Source organism: Carlito syrichta, unplaced genomic scaffold (genome assembly GCF_000164805.1).
Source record: "Carlito syrichta isolate Samal-C Ts95f unplaced genomic scaffold, Tarsius_syrichta-2.0.1 Scaffold312089, whole genome shotgun sequence".
NCBI classification, from domain to species: Eukaryota; Metazoa; Chordata; class Mammalia; order Primates; family Tarsiidae; genus Carlito; species Carlito syrichta.
In genome coordinates, this window is record NW_007256185.1 from 428050 (window position 1) to 446542 (window position 18493).

The window sequence follows — 18493 nt, forward strand, 5'->3', positions numbered from 1 at the left end:
AGGCTATTTGTCTACATTGAAAATCTGTTGTTTAGTGTAGCCACCTTCATCAATGATCTTAGCTAGGTCTTCTGGATAATTTACTGCAGCTTTTACATTAGCATTTTCTGCTTCCCCTTGCATTTTTATGTTAGGAAGATGGCTTCTTTCCTTAAACCTTATGAACCAACCTCAGTTAGCTTTCAACTTTTCTTCTACAGCTTCTTCATCTTGCTCAGCCTTCATGGAATTGAAGAGAGAAAGGACCTTGCCTCTGGATTAGGCTTTGATTTAAAGGAATATTGTGACCAGTTTGATCTACTATCCAGACCACTCAAACTTTCTCCATCTCAGCAATAAGACAGATTGGTTTTCTGCTCATTCATGTGCTCTCTGGAGTAGCATCTAATGTCCTTCAAGAACTTTTTCTTTTGCCTTCACAATTTGGCTGTTTGATGCAAAACAGGCCTAGTTATTTTCCTATCTTGGTTTTTGACATGCCTTCCTCACTAAGCCTAGTCATTTCTAGCATTTGATTTAAAATGAGACATGCAGCTCTTCTTTTCACTTGAATACTTAAAGTCACTATAGGGTTATTAATTGGCCTAATTTCAATATAGTTGTATCTCAAGGAATAGGGAGGTCCAAAGAAAGGAAGAGAAATGGAGGAACAGTTGGTCACTGGAGTAGTCACAACACACAACAATATTTAAGTTCGCTGACTTACATGGGTGCAGTTTGTGGTGGCCCAAAACAATTCCAATAGTAACCTCAAAGATCACTGATCATAGATCACCATAACAGATATAATAATAATGAAAACATTTGAAATATTGCAAGAAGTCCCAAAATGTGACACAGAAACACAAAGTGAACACATGTTAGAAAAATGGCGCCCATAGACATGCTCACTGCAGAGCTGCCACAAACCTTCAAATACACTATCTGCAAAGCACAATAAAGCAAAGTACAATAAAACAAGGTATGCCTATGTAGTTAAAAATTTGAAGGATATTAGGAACTAATTATTCTGAAAACTGGGAAATAAAGAAGAAAATCATACATTTATTCTAATTTTCATAAAAGCTATACAGTTAATTAAAGCTCTTTATTAGAAAATAATTTCAGTTAGTAAATTTAAAGTGAATGGTCACATTAAAATATCACTGTTTTGCAACTCTTAAAAAAATAACAGATGTAGGCAATAATCACCAAAGGCTACTAAAACTATTAGCTGAAAAGTTGATGGGTAAATGTATGATGTTTATCATAAACGTTATCAGGTTGACAACATCTGAATCCATGATCAATTATAACATGACAAAAAGAGAGACAATCAGATACTGGAAGTCTCTTAAGGTAATGTGATAGGAAGTCAACTTTGACACCAATGAAGCATTTTGGGGGAAAAAATCCAAATTTAATCTGAGAAATTCTGTAAATTTAACTATTCATTTACAAGAAATAGGGGAGGAAGGCAACACAAGGAATACAATCTGCAAAACTAAGAATGTGGGAATTTCTACAGAGAAAATGGTCATTATTACTCAACAAATAAACTACCAGAAAAAAAAATAAGTAAGAGAATCTATAGATTTTTAAAGTCAAATGTAATTGCATAGACTTTGTTTAAATAAATCAACTAGAAACTTTTAAAGTAAAATTTATGAGGTAATTGAATAAATTTAATATTCAACGTCTTCCTTATGATAATATAGAATTATTGCTAAAATTTTAGCTGTACTAATGATATTGTAGTTGTGTCCTTTTCAAAAGCCTTTATATTTTAGATATATATCTATATTTCCAAAAAGTGTGTTTTCAAATATAGGTCCATGAAATAATTTGGAATAATGGAATTTACTTATATCAGTAAAATTACTTACATCAATGGAATTTATATAAATGAAATAATGAAATTTAAAAGAATCTGAAGGGCTGGGAGAAAAACTACATATTAATAATCGTTGACTCTGGATCATTAAAATACGAGGGTTCATTATACTAATTCTAACATATGTTTGAACACAAAGATTGGGTATTCCTAGCAAGATAACTAAACTTTAGTATTTCTGACCTCCTGTTTGATTATTGAAGACAACTACTCACAGAAAGAAGCATAGGGCAATGTGAGAAAAAGTAGTCACAGAAGTACAATGTCCACAGGTACACTTCACTGACAAAGAGCTTTCAAGGCTCAATATCTGAGTAGGAAGCCATGATCAATCTTAAGAGGTTCCTGTAGCTGTTGCTGATTGCCAAGGAGGCCATTTAGTAAAGGAAAAATCCCAGGTCTTGAAGTTAGCAGCCCGGCAACACTCAGTTTTGTAATCTCGGGCTCACATAACTTCTGTAGCTTTTGGAGCATGAAAGCTCAGGAAACGAAATAATAAATAACAACAACAATAATCATGCCGGCTCTGCACTTCACACTGTTCGAAGGGCTTTGCATGCATGATCCTATTTCAATCGTACTACCCAAGAAACTGCTGTGGGGGCCTGATACATACTTTCCAAAGGACTCTTAAACAAGGTAGGTATTAATAAACGGTCCCATTTTTGACCTGAGGTGACTAAAGTTCTACAGAAGACAAAAATTTGATTAAGGTCACGTACTACAGTGACTTGGTCTAGTCATTATTCCAGTATTATTTGACACGAAAGAATGCTTAGAACGCTGGGGAGCTGGGTGCGTAATACTGGAAATGTTGAAATCGTTTCACAGACAGTTTTCCCATCGCCCGCACCGCGCTCTGCTCATCTCGGTGTGAGCGAGGGGGATTACCAACCTCTCACTCAGCGCCAGGACCCAGATCCTTCAAGCCTTGCATTTTCGCCCCGGGTCCCTTACGCCTGAGCGCCCAAACCCCGCCCCTTTTCGGGTCGCGCGCAGCCTGTAACCTTCAAACTACATCTCCCGTGGAGCCGCACGAAAACACCGGACTTCCGCCGGAAGCTGGGAAAGCTGCATCCGGCGCCGGGATAAGTGAGAGTTGGATTTTCCTAGTCCGTCGACTGTATCCTGCTTCGCTCTACTGTGGTCACTTTGGGGTTAGTAGAGTTCGTCGGTTCCAGCGTCCCCTCTGAGGGCGGTGACCAATTCCCCGGGATCTGTGGCCCCACGCTGCCCTGCCCGGCCCTGCTGGTGGTGTGGCGCAGCTTTGCGCCGGGCTGTGGGCGCAGGCGCCGGAGCCGCCGCGGAGTTTGCCCCGGGGTCTCCCGACAAGGCGCGGGAGCCGGCGTTGTTGAGGCTGGTGGAGTTTCCAGCCCAGCCTGGCTTGGGGGAAAGGAATCGCTACTTCGAATGTGATTTCACCGCGAACGAAGGAATCTCGCAGTGGTATCTCAAGGCATTTTGCAGAAACCGTGCACGGGTGGCGCTTAATTGGTTAAATAGTCTTGAGTGCCAGGAATGGAATTTGTTAAAGGATGGTCAGTGACTTCAGTGACAGTGCAATAGTTGAAGTCCTTACCTGTCCCATTCCATCCGTGTGACCCTGGGCACGTCATTGGCCCCGGGTTACACAATAAAAGTGGATGTTGGATTGATTAAAATCGAAGACCCTTTCTGAACCTAATATATTTTTTAAATGACCTCTCAGAAAAGTCCATCTGCTTCTTGGAAAGCAAGTGCAGAGCTGTATCTTGCCTTCAAGTCCTTAGCTACTGAGAGACCTGTCAATGAGAATTGAAAAACTAAATCAAGCAGTAGAGCTGGATCTCAGCTACTCTGGAGTGAGTAATGGTACTATTTCCAGATGGCTTTTCCGCTGAGAAATCTAAAGGGAAAAGTGTACATTTCTCACTTTCTCCGGAGAATACCGTATGCATAAGCATTCCTTGCACAGGCGGTAGGAATGACACTATATTTTTGAAGGACAATTTTGCAGTCACCTGAGGTGGCCTGTGGGGAGAATGAGTGAACCTAGAACATGAGACAGTGAAATATTGTCAAAATAAAACTAACTGAAAAAAACTGTATAGTATGGGTTTATGGTAAAATTAAGAGAAAAGCAATTTGGAAGGGAGACAAATACAGGAGTCTACAGCAATGCTTCAAAGTCAAGTCCTGAAAAGCTACAGCTTTTGTTCAATATTTTAGAAATTTCTGTATAAAAGAAATGGGGTGGTAAATTCTACATTAAATCAAAATTTAAAAACTGCTTTGTAATATATAGATCACTTCTATTTTAATTTTTAAACAGATTTTCAATATTAGATTTTATTCGACTGTTTCCATCAGTTGTAACCTGTTTATAAGTAGCAGAAAGATACAAACAGGAAAAGTGAACAGATACAAAATAAGACATTTTTTAACCCACTGTTTTCTCTAAATTGTGTTGCAAACTAGATTATAATCTTTCCTTCTTTTTAGCCTGAATACCTTATTGGTTAGAATGGTAGAAATGATTTGGTCTGCTGTGCTTCTCACAGTCAACTGACAGTTTTATTAAAAAAAAAAAAAAAAAAAAAAAAAGAATGATAGAAATGTACTTAATCCTAAATTTCTTCTTAATAGCATTTTATAGAAAAAAAATGTATACCTTAAAAAAATACTTGTAGAAGTTTATGAACAGTTGATACATGACTCATTTTTACCAAAAACATGGCTCACCGTATGTCTCACAACATGCAATCCATGATTAGGCAACATTTATTAAGAAATATGGGACATTTATGTCCTTTTTGTTTTTTCACTGAAGTAACAGTCACAAAGCAGATAAAGTTAATGATTTAAGAATCTCCTGTGAGTCAAATAACAGAGTGACAAAACAGATAAAGTTAATAATTTAAAAATCTTGCCCGGTCTGGGTGGCTCAGCCTGTAATCCCAGCACTTTGGGAGGCCGAGGCAAGTGGATTGCCTGAGCCTGCCGATTCGAGACTCACGCGGGCAACTTGGTGAAACCTCATCTCTACAATAAATCAAAAACTAGCAAGGCGTGGTGGTGTGCACCTGTAGTTCCAGCTACTTGGAAGGCTGAGGCAGAAGGATCGCCGGAGTCCAGCAGGTCAAGGCTGCGGTGGCGGGGAGCGTGCTACCGTACTCCAGTTTGGGCAACAGAGTGAGACTCCTACTCAAAAAAAAATTAAAAAATTAAAAGTCTGTGATTCAAAGACAACTTAACCAACAGAACTGTGTCCAATAATAGAGTATGAAATATGTGGTCATCTGAATTGTGACAAGGATAATATTTTTCCACAGTGCAATAAGACAAAGATGATAATTTCAGGAATAGTGATGAGTTATATAAATTATCCATTGGGATAAAAAAGTACCTTGACCCCTCCCCCACACTATGAACAAAAATCAGTCCCAAATGGATTGCAGAAATAATTTTGCAAGATCAAGTAATAAATTGTTTTCATGTGAAACTTAGAAAGCTTTTGAATAATTAACTATATAGGATCACAGTTAATAATAGGGCAGGGACCTATACCTGGTACCACAGAGTCAAAGAATATGACTTGTCATATATTAGTACTCTGCCTTTACTTCCATCTGTTTTAGCCCCTCCCCCACCACTCTACTCCATAACAAAGTACCCCCTGGCCACTTTAAATACCTCCTCCTATCTGTAATAAATTACCTGGCTCCCCTCCCAAGGATGTGGCCATCTCATCTCATCTGCATTACCAAGGCTCTTTATACATTACTTTGTATACCCCTCCATGGTATATAAATTGAATTATAATTTTCAACTGATAATTTTGAAATATATGCTGTGATGACACTTAACTACCAATAATCTTTTGAAAAGTACATTGCCTTAAAACTTTTACTGTTATTCTAGCAACACTACTTGGCTAATGTTCATTCACTGGTACAAAAAGCAGTTGCAAATGAGGTTCTTTTCCTATTTTTCTTCTCTTAAGGAAGAAATGTCTTCTGTAAAAAGAAGTCCACAACAAGAAATAATTTCCCTGTTTCACTGTTCAGCTGCAGAAGGAGATATTGCCAAGTTAGCAGGAATACTCAGTCATTCTCCATCTCTTCTCAATGAAACTTCTGAAAATGGCTGGACTGCTTTAATGTATGCTGCAAGGAATGGGCACTCAGATGCTGTCCAATTTCTGCTTGAGAAAGGGTAAACATTTTAGGCTCTACCACCTGAAAGGGTTTGTGGTTTAATTTCTGTGTTACATATTTACTTTTACATTCTTTCTTATGGACATATTTATGTTTTGGAGCTAACTCAAATAGCTCATTGACTAATTTGTTACTTAAACATGAAGCATAATTTCTAACAAAAATCTTTTCAACCTATTTCATTGAGAAATTAATCTTTCATCCCAGCTACTACTTGGGAGGCTGATGCAGGAGGATCACGTGAGCCCAAGAGTTTGAGGCTTCAGTGAAAGAAACCATGTCTCAAGGAAGAAAAAAAAAAAGAGCCAGGCACAGTGGCTCATGCCTGTAATCTCAATACTCAGGGGGATGGAGGCAAAAGGATTGCCTGAGTACAGCAGTTGGAGACCAACCTGGGCGATTTGGCAAAACCTTGTCTCTACGATAAATCAAAAAATTAGTCAGGCATAGTGGTGCACACCTGTACTTCCAGCTACTTGGAAGGCTGAGGCGGAAGGATCACTGAGTCCAGCACACCGAGGCTGTGGTGACCATGAGCACTCGCCACTGCACTCCAGCCTGGGCAACAGGGTGAGACTTCTACTCAAAAAATGAAAAAATAGAAAAGAAAGAAATCCTTCATACTTTATAGCAAAGCAAATTTATGAATAGTCTAATCTTGTTCTCCCAAGTAGAAAATATAAATCTTACTATGATACCGAGGACTCCTTGTAGCACATAAACCTTAATGCTTTTTTATAAGTATCCAGAAATGGTAAGTATCCACTATCTCTAACTTTTTATCATTTATGATAACTAAATGGTTTTTAACCTTCCAAATAGTAAACTGTGCACCAAAAGAAAAAAAACAACTATGTAATCATTAAATAAAGGGGCTATAATTTATATCTGAAAACATTTTATTAAAATAAATACAGGAGAATATGTTTACTTTCTATTTTATTTTTCATCCCCAATTTTTTCTTCCATCTGTAGATGTGACAGATCACTTGTCAACAAATCAAGTCAGACTGCACTGGATATTGCTATATTTTGGGGTTATAAACATATAGCTAATTTACTATCTAATGCTAAAGATGGGAAGAAGCCTTGGTTCCTAACCAATGAAGTGGAAGAATGTGAAAATTATTTTAGCAAAACACTACTGGACCGGAAAAGTGAAAAGCGAAATAATTCTGACTGGCTGCTGGCTAAAGAAAGCCATCCTGCCACAGTTTATATTCTTTTCTCAGATTTAAATCCCTTGGTTACTCTAGGTGGCAATAAAGAAAGTTCCCAACAGCCAGAAGTCAGGCTTTGTCAGCTGAACTACACAGATGTAAAGGATTACTTGGCTCAGCCTGAGAAGATCACCTTGATTTTCCTTGGAGTAGAACTTGAAATGAAAGAAAAGTTACTTAGTTATGCTAGAGAAGTCCCAAGAGAAGAGGAAGATGGGTTGGTTGCCTGGTTTGCTCTAGGTATAGATCCCATTGCTGCCGAAGAATTTAAGCAAAGACATGAAAATTGTTATTTTCTTCATCCTCCAATGCCAGCTCTTCTGCAATTGAAAGAAAAAGAAGCTGGTAAGAAATGAACACTGCTTATTTGTATTAGTAAAATCAAGTTTTTAGAATTGAGTTGGAGTTCTATGTATCTGCAGTTTCCAGGAGGCACACTTTTCTTGGTAGGCAGTGAAATTAGACTGTCTTCATTAGAAGCTTCCTAAAGTTCTCACCCTAGGGGACTATTGTCCTGGCCAGTTAATAGTTATAATCAGCCAAAATTGATTTCCTCAGAATTAACCCTAATGTGTGATGGTTCCATTTGATTCGTCAGTGTATAATTCTTGAGCACCTGCTATACACTGAACACGGTGGCAAAAAACATTGACTTGTTTTCTGTTGCTGGGTCTATGGTAAGAATTACGGTTTTATTCTAAAGGCCATTTAAATGTTGTAGCCTAGCCTGTATTTAAAACAAAACAAAACAACCTCATGCTAACTACTTTGTAGAGCCTGAATTGTACATAAGTACATAATTGTGGAAGTTGAGTTTTGTTAAAAGTACTAGGTATTACAATATCCCAGGTAAGAGATTAGGTATTACAGTAGCCCAGGTAAGAGATTGCAGTGACTTGAATTAGAATGGTGGCAGTGGAAATGGAGTGTTTGAGATATTCTGGTGATAGAATTGGTAGGTTGAGACTGTTGTAAGAGAGAGATGTTGATAACATGAATTAATACAAATTCAGATATTAGTAGTGGAAATGAAGAAAAAGGGGTACCTTCAAGATATATTTGTTATGTAAACAAATCATTGGTCTTTGCTGATGGGTTGGAATGGGGTACATAATAATGAAGGAAAAAATCAAGAATGACTGCTAGATTTGAGACTTTAGTAATTTGATAGTGATAAAATTTCTTCATAATATAGAGTGATGGGTAGAGCAAGGAAAGTAAGACAGACTTTGAGTAAATAAATCAAAATTTACTTTTGGGCATATTAAGTTTTAGAAAAGGACATTAGAATCTGGAACTTAGGAGAGGTCTGAACTGGATATACCCATATGGCAGTATTCAGCACAAAGGTATTTAGATCCCTTGAGAGCAAGCGAGAAAGAGTCTCAGAATGAGATCTGAATCCCCCTAAATTTAGAGGTCCGGTATAAGCATACTAGTCATCAAAGGATATGGAGACATTGTGACCAGGAGATAGGAGGAAACCAAGAGAGTAGATTACTTCTAGGGGGAAAGTGGTCAAGTATGTCAAATCCTGTTGTGAATTTGATGTTTGAGTTTGGTAATATGAAGCTGTTGATGAATTTAGCAATAGGTGTGTCAGTGGAATGGAAAGAACAGAAGCTAGATTATGGTAGGTTAAAGAGTTAGTTGGAGGTTAGGAAGAGGTCACTTGTCAGTGACTACCTTCCCTTAGTTGATGTGCTAGGTCCTTCCAGAGACTGCTTAAATACAAGGAGTGACCCAAAAAAATGGAATTATCTTTTGGAGGGCAGATGTCCCTTGTAGTTCACTCAGAACTTGTTCGTCTGGATCAGTCAACCAAAGTTTTTATCTGAAGTTTTGAGAAGATTGCATCACGATTTTCAGAAGAAACATTGTGGCAAGCAGGTGACTGATTCTTCTGACAATGCACCTGCCCACACTGTGCTGAGTATTCAGCAGTTTTTGACCCCAAACAGCCCCCCTTCCTATTCGCCCAATCTTACCCCAAGTGACTTTTTTGTTTTTGTTTCCCCGATGAAAAAAGTTCTCAAAGGAAAATGGTTTGGCAATGTGTAAGAGATAAAACAAAAAATGGTAGAAGCACTAAAAGGCATCAGAATTGATGAGTTTGAACCTGTTTTGAGCAGCGGAAAAAGCATCTCGATAGGTATAGGTGTATTGCATCAAACCGAGAGTACTTTGAAGATGACTAAAGTAAACATGTAAGAATACACAATGTTTAATAAGTAAATTCCGGGTTTTTTTGCCCCTCTTCCCCATATATCCTCCCAAAAGTCTGATATGGTATATTTTATTCTCCATACCTTTGGAGAAATTGTGGAACTTTTAAAGGGAAATTTCAAAAAGATCTTATAAATAAATGAGCTAGTTGCTTTCTTTTTTTCTCTCTAGCAAGGAAACTGAGGCCCTTTAATTCACTTGCTCTATAAACTTACATAATCATTTCTCTGTGCCTCAGTTTCTTCCTCCAGAAAATGAAGATAATAGGACTTATTTTCTTTAGGGTTGCTCTAAACATTAAACATTAAATCTATATAAAGTTATATGCATGATGATTGGCACATTGTAATGTTAACTTTTCTTATTGTGATGATCCTGAAATAATATAAATACTACAGTATAAATTTTATATTTTAAGGTAATGTAGCAGGCAAATATCTAAAGTTATGTATTACAATTATTTATATTTATTCATTATTCCCAGTTTAAAATTGTCATAATTGTTATTTATTATTATTTTATTTCAAGATTCTATAGACCAAATAATGTATTTTAGGGAGAACAAGTTTGTCGAACTTTTGAAATGTAACATTTCTAGTCTTATTGCCTCAATTATAATAGTTTTGATCAGGCCATATTAACTTTTTTTAAATACCAGGATAAAGGCTATAGCCAAAGTATATATATATATTAAGATTTATTCTGTTAGGCAGTTTTTATACACAAAGTTAGCTGTGTATATTGTAAATGCCATGTGTTTGATACTATGCAGTCTCTGGTTGAAAACAGGATGTGTTCCACAATAACATGAACTGACTGTGGCTTAGTCTTCAAGAAGAGGAATGGCAATAATTTCCTATAGTTTTCTAGTTATATTTCCTTAAAAGTACAAGTCTAAATTAGGAACTGCCTTTGCAGTATGTTTTTATAAAAATCACTATTTTAAATTAACTATTTTTAAATTTACTGTGCACTAGAATCATGTATACCAAAAATTTAAAAATCTCCTGTGGTAAAAGCCTGATCTAATACAGTGTGTAAGGGGTAGATGTTAGTACATCTATCTTATATTAGAGTTATATTTTGTTCAAATTAAAGTTAAATCTAATTTTCATCTGTCATCTGGAAAATTAAGTCTTTCACTTTAAAGAAAATACATACATCATAAAAATAGAATACTAAAGCTTTGCTTGATCACAAAGCCATTCATAAAATAATGCGTGTTTACTATAGCTTGAGAACATCTTACATATATATATGTATGTATGCATGTGTGTGTGTATGTATGTATTTATTTATTTATTTATCACAGAATTAAACTTTTTGTGCTTTTTTCAAAGGGGTTGTAGCTCAAGCAAGATCTGTTCTTGCCTGGCACAGTCGATATAAGTTTTGCCCAACCTGTGGAAGTACAACTAAAATTGAAGAAGGAGGCTATAAGAGAGTATGTTTAAAAGAAGATTGTCCTAGTCTCCATGGCGTTCATAATACATCATATCCAAGAGTTGGTAAGCCTTTTCTCTTATAGCTCAGCCATCTGGAGTGTTGAGGATTACAACATTCTGAAAAGACAAATTTTTTGAGGAATGAAACAACTTTTTATGAATTACATATTTTTATATAGTTATGTATTCATTTTTATATATATTTAGGAATTACATATACATATATTACCTTTTTATGAATGTTTAATTTGTCTGCTATGACTTCCAGGTTGCTGTGAAGTTCATGATTTTGTTCTTTATGGCTGTATAATATTCCATTGTGTATATGTACCACATTTTTTTTATCCAGTCCTCTTTTGATGGGCAGCACGGTTGGTTCCATGTTCCTGCTATTGTGAACATGGCTGCGATAAACATATGTGTGCAGGTATCTTTTTTATAGAGTGATTTGATTTCTACCAGGTAACTTTGGGTTCCTCAGTACTTATTTGATGTGTTGAGATACATGACTTCAATAGCCCACCAATTTGGCTCCATCTAGTGGAGAAGTAAAAAAGACCCATCAATATAGCACCTGTTTAAAGTATTGCCAAAGCAGTGCAACCTGAAGCTAGCATCTCATTACTTTTGTTGTCTGCCTGTACTTTCTCTTCTTCTAATTATTGCTTTGAATCTGCTGTAAGTTTGTGGATCTATTAACCCATCCCTTTAAAACTGTGAAAGAAAATAAAGAAGAATAGGTTCAGGAAGACCTGAAGAGTTCTCTAGGAGTAAAATAGATGATTTAGTGACATCTGTTTTTGTTAGCTCTCAGTCATCGTATAGTGAGACAAATTTACTGGATTAGTGACTGCTAGAGAGATTAACTGTTATTTAATTTGTTTTATTTTTCTAATGACGTAAACCAAATTATAGTCATAGTAGCCTTAAAAACATTTTGTTAAGGATATTCACTGTATTTACTATAGTAAAATTTGAATTTTTCTTATATCCATGTTTTACCTACTCAAACTTTTTTCACATTAAAAAATAAGAATATGCCCGACATACCATAAGTATAGAATAAATGTTGCTATTAAGATTGGGGGAAGAAGCACAAAAATGATATTTCTCTAGGTTACTGACATTGTTCTTTGTAACTTTCCTGAGATGCTCTGTCATCAGCTACATTAGGGCAGAAAGAAGCAGTCTCTTATAACCAGCAAGAATCTTATTCCTTCAGGAGATATACTGTTGTCCTGTCGGGTAGTAACTTTGCACAATGAATCTAAATTATTTTTCCTTTCATTCATATATCTGATTTTTTTTTTAACAGACCCTGTAGTAATCATGCAAGTTATTCATCCAGATGGGACCAAATGTCTTTTAGGCAGGCAGAAGAGATTTCCCCCAGGCATGTTTACTTGCCTTGCTGGATTTATTGAGCCTGGTAAGACTTTCATAATAATTTTAATTTAACATAATTTCTAAATAAAAATTTGATGGCATTTGAGAAATAATCCCTAATAAATTATTATGTTACAAAACTGAGTTATTGTTAAATATTTTAAGCATGATATAATTTTAATGGCATAGTTTAAACATGATATAATTCATGTCCTTACTAATAGAGTAATTTGTTTTTTAAAAATTCAGTATTTGCTCTTTCATATATTGCTCTTGACCAAGGTATTTAGACAGTTTACATATCACTTCCTTCTGTATTAAACTCAACTGTCACTTTTTCAAAGAGGCCTTACCTGATTGCCCCAAATGCATTAGTTAACACGCATACCCTGCATTTATAGTTCCTATCATTCTGCCTGATCTTTTTCTCCAGCAGTCATCGCCACCTAATATGATAGGTAGGTGTGTATTTATTTATTAATTTAGGTGTTATTTGCTCTTACAAAAATGTAAGTTGAATAAGGGCAGCTACTTTATTTTCTTTACTGCTGAATCTCAAGCCCTTACAGCAGATGCCTCACATGTAGTAGGATTTCAGTTAATATTTTTGGAATAAATAAATGAATATATCTAATTAATAAATGCTTAATTTTAATTTCCAATATTAATTTGCATTGCTAGATACAATAGTAAACATATGAGGAGGGACCCAAAAAATGGAACGTATTTATTAAAAATTGTATATTTATTCTTACATGTTTTAAACTTCAGTCACCTTATATATACTCTATATATTACAATACACCTAATTGAGATGCTTTTTTCCACCTCAAAACAATTTTTGAACTTGTTAATTTTGATGCCTTTTAGTTAAGCTTCTGCCATTTTTGTTTCAGCTCTTCCACATTAGCAAAACGTTTCCCTTTGAGGACTTTTTCCATCCAGGGAAACAAACAAACAAACAAAAAAAAAAACAGTTGTTCGGGGCAAGATTGGGTGAATAGGGAGGATGGGGAACAGGAGTCATGCTGTTTTGAGTCAAAAACTGCTGAACACTTAGCACGGTGTAGGCAAGTACACTCGTAAATCACCCATCATGAAGTGGGCAAAAACATTGAAAGAGTCCCCAAAAAGAAATTCGCTGAAGCTGAACACAGCCTCTCACAACAACAATAACTGGTATAGTGATGTCGATGGGTTTCTAGAATACTTACCTAGCAGGGGAAACCTGTACTATAAGGGATCATCCTCCAAAAAAAATTTTTTTTTTGGTGGGGGGCGTGAGGGGCGTGGGGGGCTCGTATCAGTCTCTGTTCTGGAGATTTTACATATATTAAATCATATGATCCTTATACAACCTTATAGGGTATATACTATTACAGTGATTTTTTTTTTTTTTTTTACAGATAGGGGCACTGAGGCACAGTCACTGAATAACTTGCCTAAGTTCAAACAGCTAGTATGTGATAGGGAAGGGATTTAAACCCAGGTTGTTTTGTTCCCAAATCCTTGTTCCTAATCACTATCCTGTCTGTAGTAGTTCTAGGTTATTTTTAAACTGCTGGGTAGTATTCCACTTATGAATATTGCACTATATATTTCTTCATTCTGCTGAGGGACATTTGGTTTATTTTAAGGTTCTTCCTATTAAAAATAGCCCTACAATTATTTTGTACTTCTCATGCACATTTGCAAGCATTATTAGGGTATATAGAGAGAGTAGAGTTGTCAGTCAAATGATATAAGCATCTTAACCTTTTTTAGATATTGCCAAGTTATCTGAAGTTTTCTGCCAATTTACACTTCCTCCAGCAGTACAGGAAGTGTTCCTTTATTCTACATCTTCACGAAGTAAGACAGGATTGTTGAAGTAAAGTTGACAAGAATGAAATAGATTTTAAATTTGTTGTACATAGGAATGAAGGAACTAGTACCTCATTGTGGTTTTCGTTTTCATTTTCCTGCTGATGGATTATTTTTCAAATGTTATATATTAGGCATTCACTTTTCCTTCCTCTGAATTTCAGGTGTTTATATATTTTATATTTTTGTTCTGAATGTTTATCCTAGTTTCTTATTGATTTTAAGAGTCTTTAAATAAACACATAAATAATATATTGTTAGTTATGGTCTTGCAAATATGCTAGTCTATAACTTAACTGTTTGCTATCTGTTTTCTTTGATGAATGTAAGTTCTTAATTTTCATGTGGGAAATTCATCAATCTATTTGAAATAGAAAGCTATATCTATAAATATATTTTGCTAAATACTCCTATATTTAGAAAAATGTTTCTAAACTTTCAGGTAAATTTTACTTACAAACTATTTCCCCTATTCTAATTCTCAATTTCAACAAATTAGAAATATGAAGTACATTTATAGACATCACTTTATTTTATCATAGCCAAATCAACATTCATCTAGAGGAAAACAGTTCCTTAGAAAGAAAAAGTATTGAATTTCATCTTGTGTGGTTTTTAATCTTTTACTGATCTGAAAAGAATTGTCTTCAGTAATTGTTTGACAGCATACTAAAAAAAGGGTGTTTCAAGATTTTAGTATGAAAGAACTAGCCATTTGTAAAATGTTATGTAATGATAATTTATAATTATGTAGTAATAATGTATAGTATTTGCATAGTGCTTAGCCAATAGTACGTGCTGGATAGTTGTGTATGTTATAATTATTTTTTAAATGTAACTGACAAATTTGAACCTTCAAGAAATGAAAAAGTTGCTTGTTAGTATTTGGTATTCTATATGTGATCATACACTTTAAAAAATAATGTTTTCTTCAATTCCAGTCTAGTTTTAGTCTTCTGCTTTCTGATTCTTTGAATTGGGTTTCTGTCCAAAGTGATTTCCAGATGTTTGAACCAACCAGAGCACAAAATGTCCAGGGCATATTCATCAGCAACTTGTTCTTTTGCTCTGTTTGATTAGGAGAGACAATAGAAGATGCTGTTCGGAGAGAAGTAGAAGAGGAAAGTGGAGTCAAAGTTGGCCATGTTCAGTATGTCTCTTGTCAGCCATGGCCAATGCCTTCCTCTTTAATGATTGGCTGCTTAGCTGTGGCAGTGTCTACAGAAATTAAAGTTGACAAGAATGAAATAGAGGATGCCCACTGGTTCACTAGAGAACAGGTAAAGTTCAATTTAATTTCCTTTTTCTATTGATCGTTCCCTGACTGCATTGGTTTGGGCACACAGCAAGGATGTATATTTTCAGCAAGTTGAATGAATGACTTTGACCCTCTCATTATGCATGGATTACAATATAGCTTGTAATTCCACATAGGAAGAGTATGTTTTCGCGAATGTGTCTTATATTATTCTGTAAGATTCTTCTAGTAATGATGATTCTGTGCCATTTTGAATTTCAGATGCCATTCCTTCAGTATAATAATAATACCAATCCATGTGTAGGTATTGCATTAATTCAAAGATGGGAAACAGGAATATTATTCTTAGATATTTTATATTTTATTTTATAGCATTAAAACAAGTAGATCTCAAAAAAGCAGTAAGAATGCTTAAAATTTTCAAAATGTTTTTATTCACTTTCAGATATACTTACAGAAAGAATAGCATCCTGTATAATAAATATGCACTCACAAGAACTTTTAAAAATACTGTCTCTAGATAATATACTGAAAGATAAATTATTTGTCTGTGTTCTGCATGACCCAAAACATTTGTATAAAAAAACAGATGGATATACTACAGTAGTAGATACCTGAAATCCTTTCTGAATTTGCCTACATCAAATTAACATAATTTATGTGTAATCCCCAAAGGTAGAAATTAGGTTATTGTTTCAGAATTTTATAGAAGAAAACGTGTCCCTAAAGTGGGCTTAACTTAGAAATTAAGTGTGGAGCATATAGTTTGCTTTTTCATGACCTCATTTTCATAAGGGAATATGCCTTTCTGGAACATTTTAAGAAGTGAATCACTAACTCAGTGATGCAATAAAAATGCTGTCCTAAATTTTGCATGTTGAATATGTATGTTGTCACTTCCTATTGTTGCTACTCATTGTAAATTCATCACATTTTAATTGAATTGTATAAGCATGGAAATAATATTTAAATATGACAGCTTTGAAATCCTAATGCATTTTATTATGTTATATTTTAGGTCGTGGATGTTCTGATCAAAGGAAAGCAGCAGGCATTCTTTGTGCCACCAAGCCGAGCCATTGCACATCAATTAATCAAACACTGGATTAGAATGAACCCCAATCTCTAAATCAAAGAACTTGGCTTTTATGAGTATTATTTAATTTCTAATACACTTATTTTTCAATAAGATTATAAATAGCCAGTACCCTTTATAATGTAACAACACAAAAATTATGTTGGGTTTTGAAATATGCTCAAAGTGTACTTTCCTTCTTAATCACAGAATTCATATTTTTATCAATTAAATAATTTCCTCAGATATTGTTAAATCTGGGTCAGCCTTTTTTGAACTTTTTTTTTGCTTGTGCGTCACAATTTTATCTCACAAAACCATTTTTTCTCATAAGAAACATCATGCTGTAAAGAAGTGTATTCTAGAACTATGAATAAAGTTAAATTTTAGTGCTTCTTGTAAGCATTAAACTGATCACCAAAGTTCCTTATTTTAGAAATGAAACAAAATGATTTTAATGAATTTTTTGACTTGTGTTATTTTTAGTCCTTTCACATCCATAAAGGTCCTTTAAGTTGTTAGTATTTGATTTTTGCTTATCTCCCTGTTGTAGTCCCATTTACTCTTTTCTCTTGGTTCCATTGTTGGTGATCTTATAGTTTTGCTGCTGGTTAATTTAGCCAGTGTTAAGAATTTTCTATTTTAACAGTGGTACTAGTGATTCCAATACCAGATCCTCATGGAAGTGAGAGCTTAAGTGAGAGCATACGATCATGTTTGGACTTCCATTTTAAACCCAAAATCATTTAATGCATCTATTTACATGTCATTTATACCCAAAGTTGTTCTTAATACAAAACAAGACTTTCTACTTTTTCATTGAAATTAAACATATTTGAAAGGAATTCTCCTCAAAAATCAATTATTAAATGGTGGCTTTACATATGTAATTAAAAGCACTGGCTTTGTTGCATTTTGTGATGAGAGATGTATCTGCATTGGCAAAAAATTGTATAATCATTACCAACGATATTTATTATACCCATATACATTTTGATTTTGGCCCTATTTCCACACATTCTAAGAAGCCTTGATGAAATGACTTTTTTTTTTTTTTTCTGAGTTGGAGTCTCACTTGTCACCCAGACTGGAGTGCAGTGGCCGCTCCCGGCTACCGCAGCCTCGACCTGCTGGGCTCCGGCGATCCTTCCACCTCAGCCTTCCAATTAGCTGGAACTACAGGCACACACTACCACCCCCAGCTAATTTTTTTTTTTTTTTTTTTTTTACACTTATTGTAGAGATGCGGTCTCGCCAAGTTGCCAAGGCAGGTCTCGAACCCGCGGGCTCAGGCAATCTACTCATCTCAGCCTCCCAAAGCACGGGATTACAGGCTGAACTACCAAGCCCGGCTGAAATGACTATATTTTAGAATTAAATCAGTAAAATTCTAGAGAAAGTAAATTGTAGTCGTTCACAGTTTTGCAATGTAGAAACTCGCATTTTACAAGGCTGCTTTGAAATTTCTTTAAAAGGTAGTTAGTAAATTAAAACATTTTTTATAATTTGGCTCGTATTTGCTACTGTATGTTAAAACTGAAAGAGACCTTAAGGATAATGTATGCAATTAATCATTCTTATTTTATAGATAAGGAATAGGAAATAATGATGAATTTAATTAATTGGTGAAATTTATACAACTAATGCATAATAGCAGGTCTATACTGTATAACCCAAGTCAGAATTCTCCCTATAATAGGGACTTAGAAGCTATTACTAAATATATATATATGGAGAGAGAGAGAGAATAAATTAAAAAGAACAGATGATAAGCATAAATTTAGCTTACTAAAAATTAAAATTTTAGATACTTAAAATTTATTTAACTTAAGTAAAATAACTTTCTCAAATAAAGCTTTATTTTTTGAATAAACTGATTTTCTTAGTAATTGGTAAATGCTTGTTAATTTCAGGACTCTAAGCCAAATTAAGACTTACTAGGACATTTAGA

General features: G+C 34.9%; 1 protein-coding gene across 2 annotated transcripts; it reads left to right on the forward strand.

Annotated features, from left to right (window-relative positions):
- Positions 1-2923: 2923 nt before the first annotated feature.
- On the forward strand, positions 2924-17387 carry NUDT12 (nudix hydrolase 12). 2 transcript variants are annotated; one of them, XM_008069530.2, is made up of 7 exons: positions 2924-3030; positions 5856-6067; positions 7045-7634; positions 10856-11023; positions 12276-12389; positions 15290-15489; positions 16486-17387. In XM_008069530.2, the coding sequence occupies exons 2-7, from the start codon at positions 5862-5864 to the stop codon at positions 16594-16596; spliced, it is 1389 nt and encodes a 462-aa protein (XP_008067721.1). In that variant the 5' UTR covers positions 2924-3030; positions 5856-5861; the 3' UTR covers positions 16597-17387. The 2 variants fall into 2 exon arrangements, with proteins under 2 accessions (XP_008067721.1, XP_021574008.1); XM_021718333.1 differs by having other exon boundaries at positions 2947-3030; positions 5856-6013.
- Positions 17388-18493: the final 1106 nt, after the last annotated feature.

Coding starts and splice junctions, on each gene's coding strand:
- NUDT12 (XM_008069530.2), top strand. CDS start 5,862: ATGTCTTCTGTAAAAAGAAGTCCACAACAAGAAATAATTTCCCTGTTT. Junction 7,635..10,855: donor ATTGAAAGAAAAAGAAGCTG/GTAAGAAATGAA, acceptor CTTTTTTCAAAG/GGGTTGTAGCTCAAGCAAGA. Junction 15,490..16,485: donor ACTGGTTCACTAGAGAACAG/GTAAAGTTCAAT, acceptor GTTATATTTTAG/GTCGTGGATGTTCTGATCAA.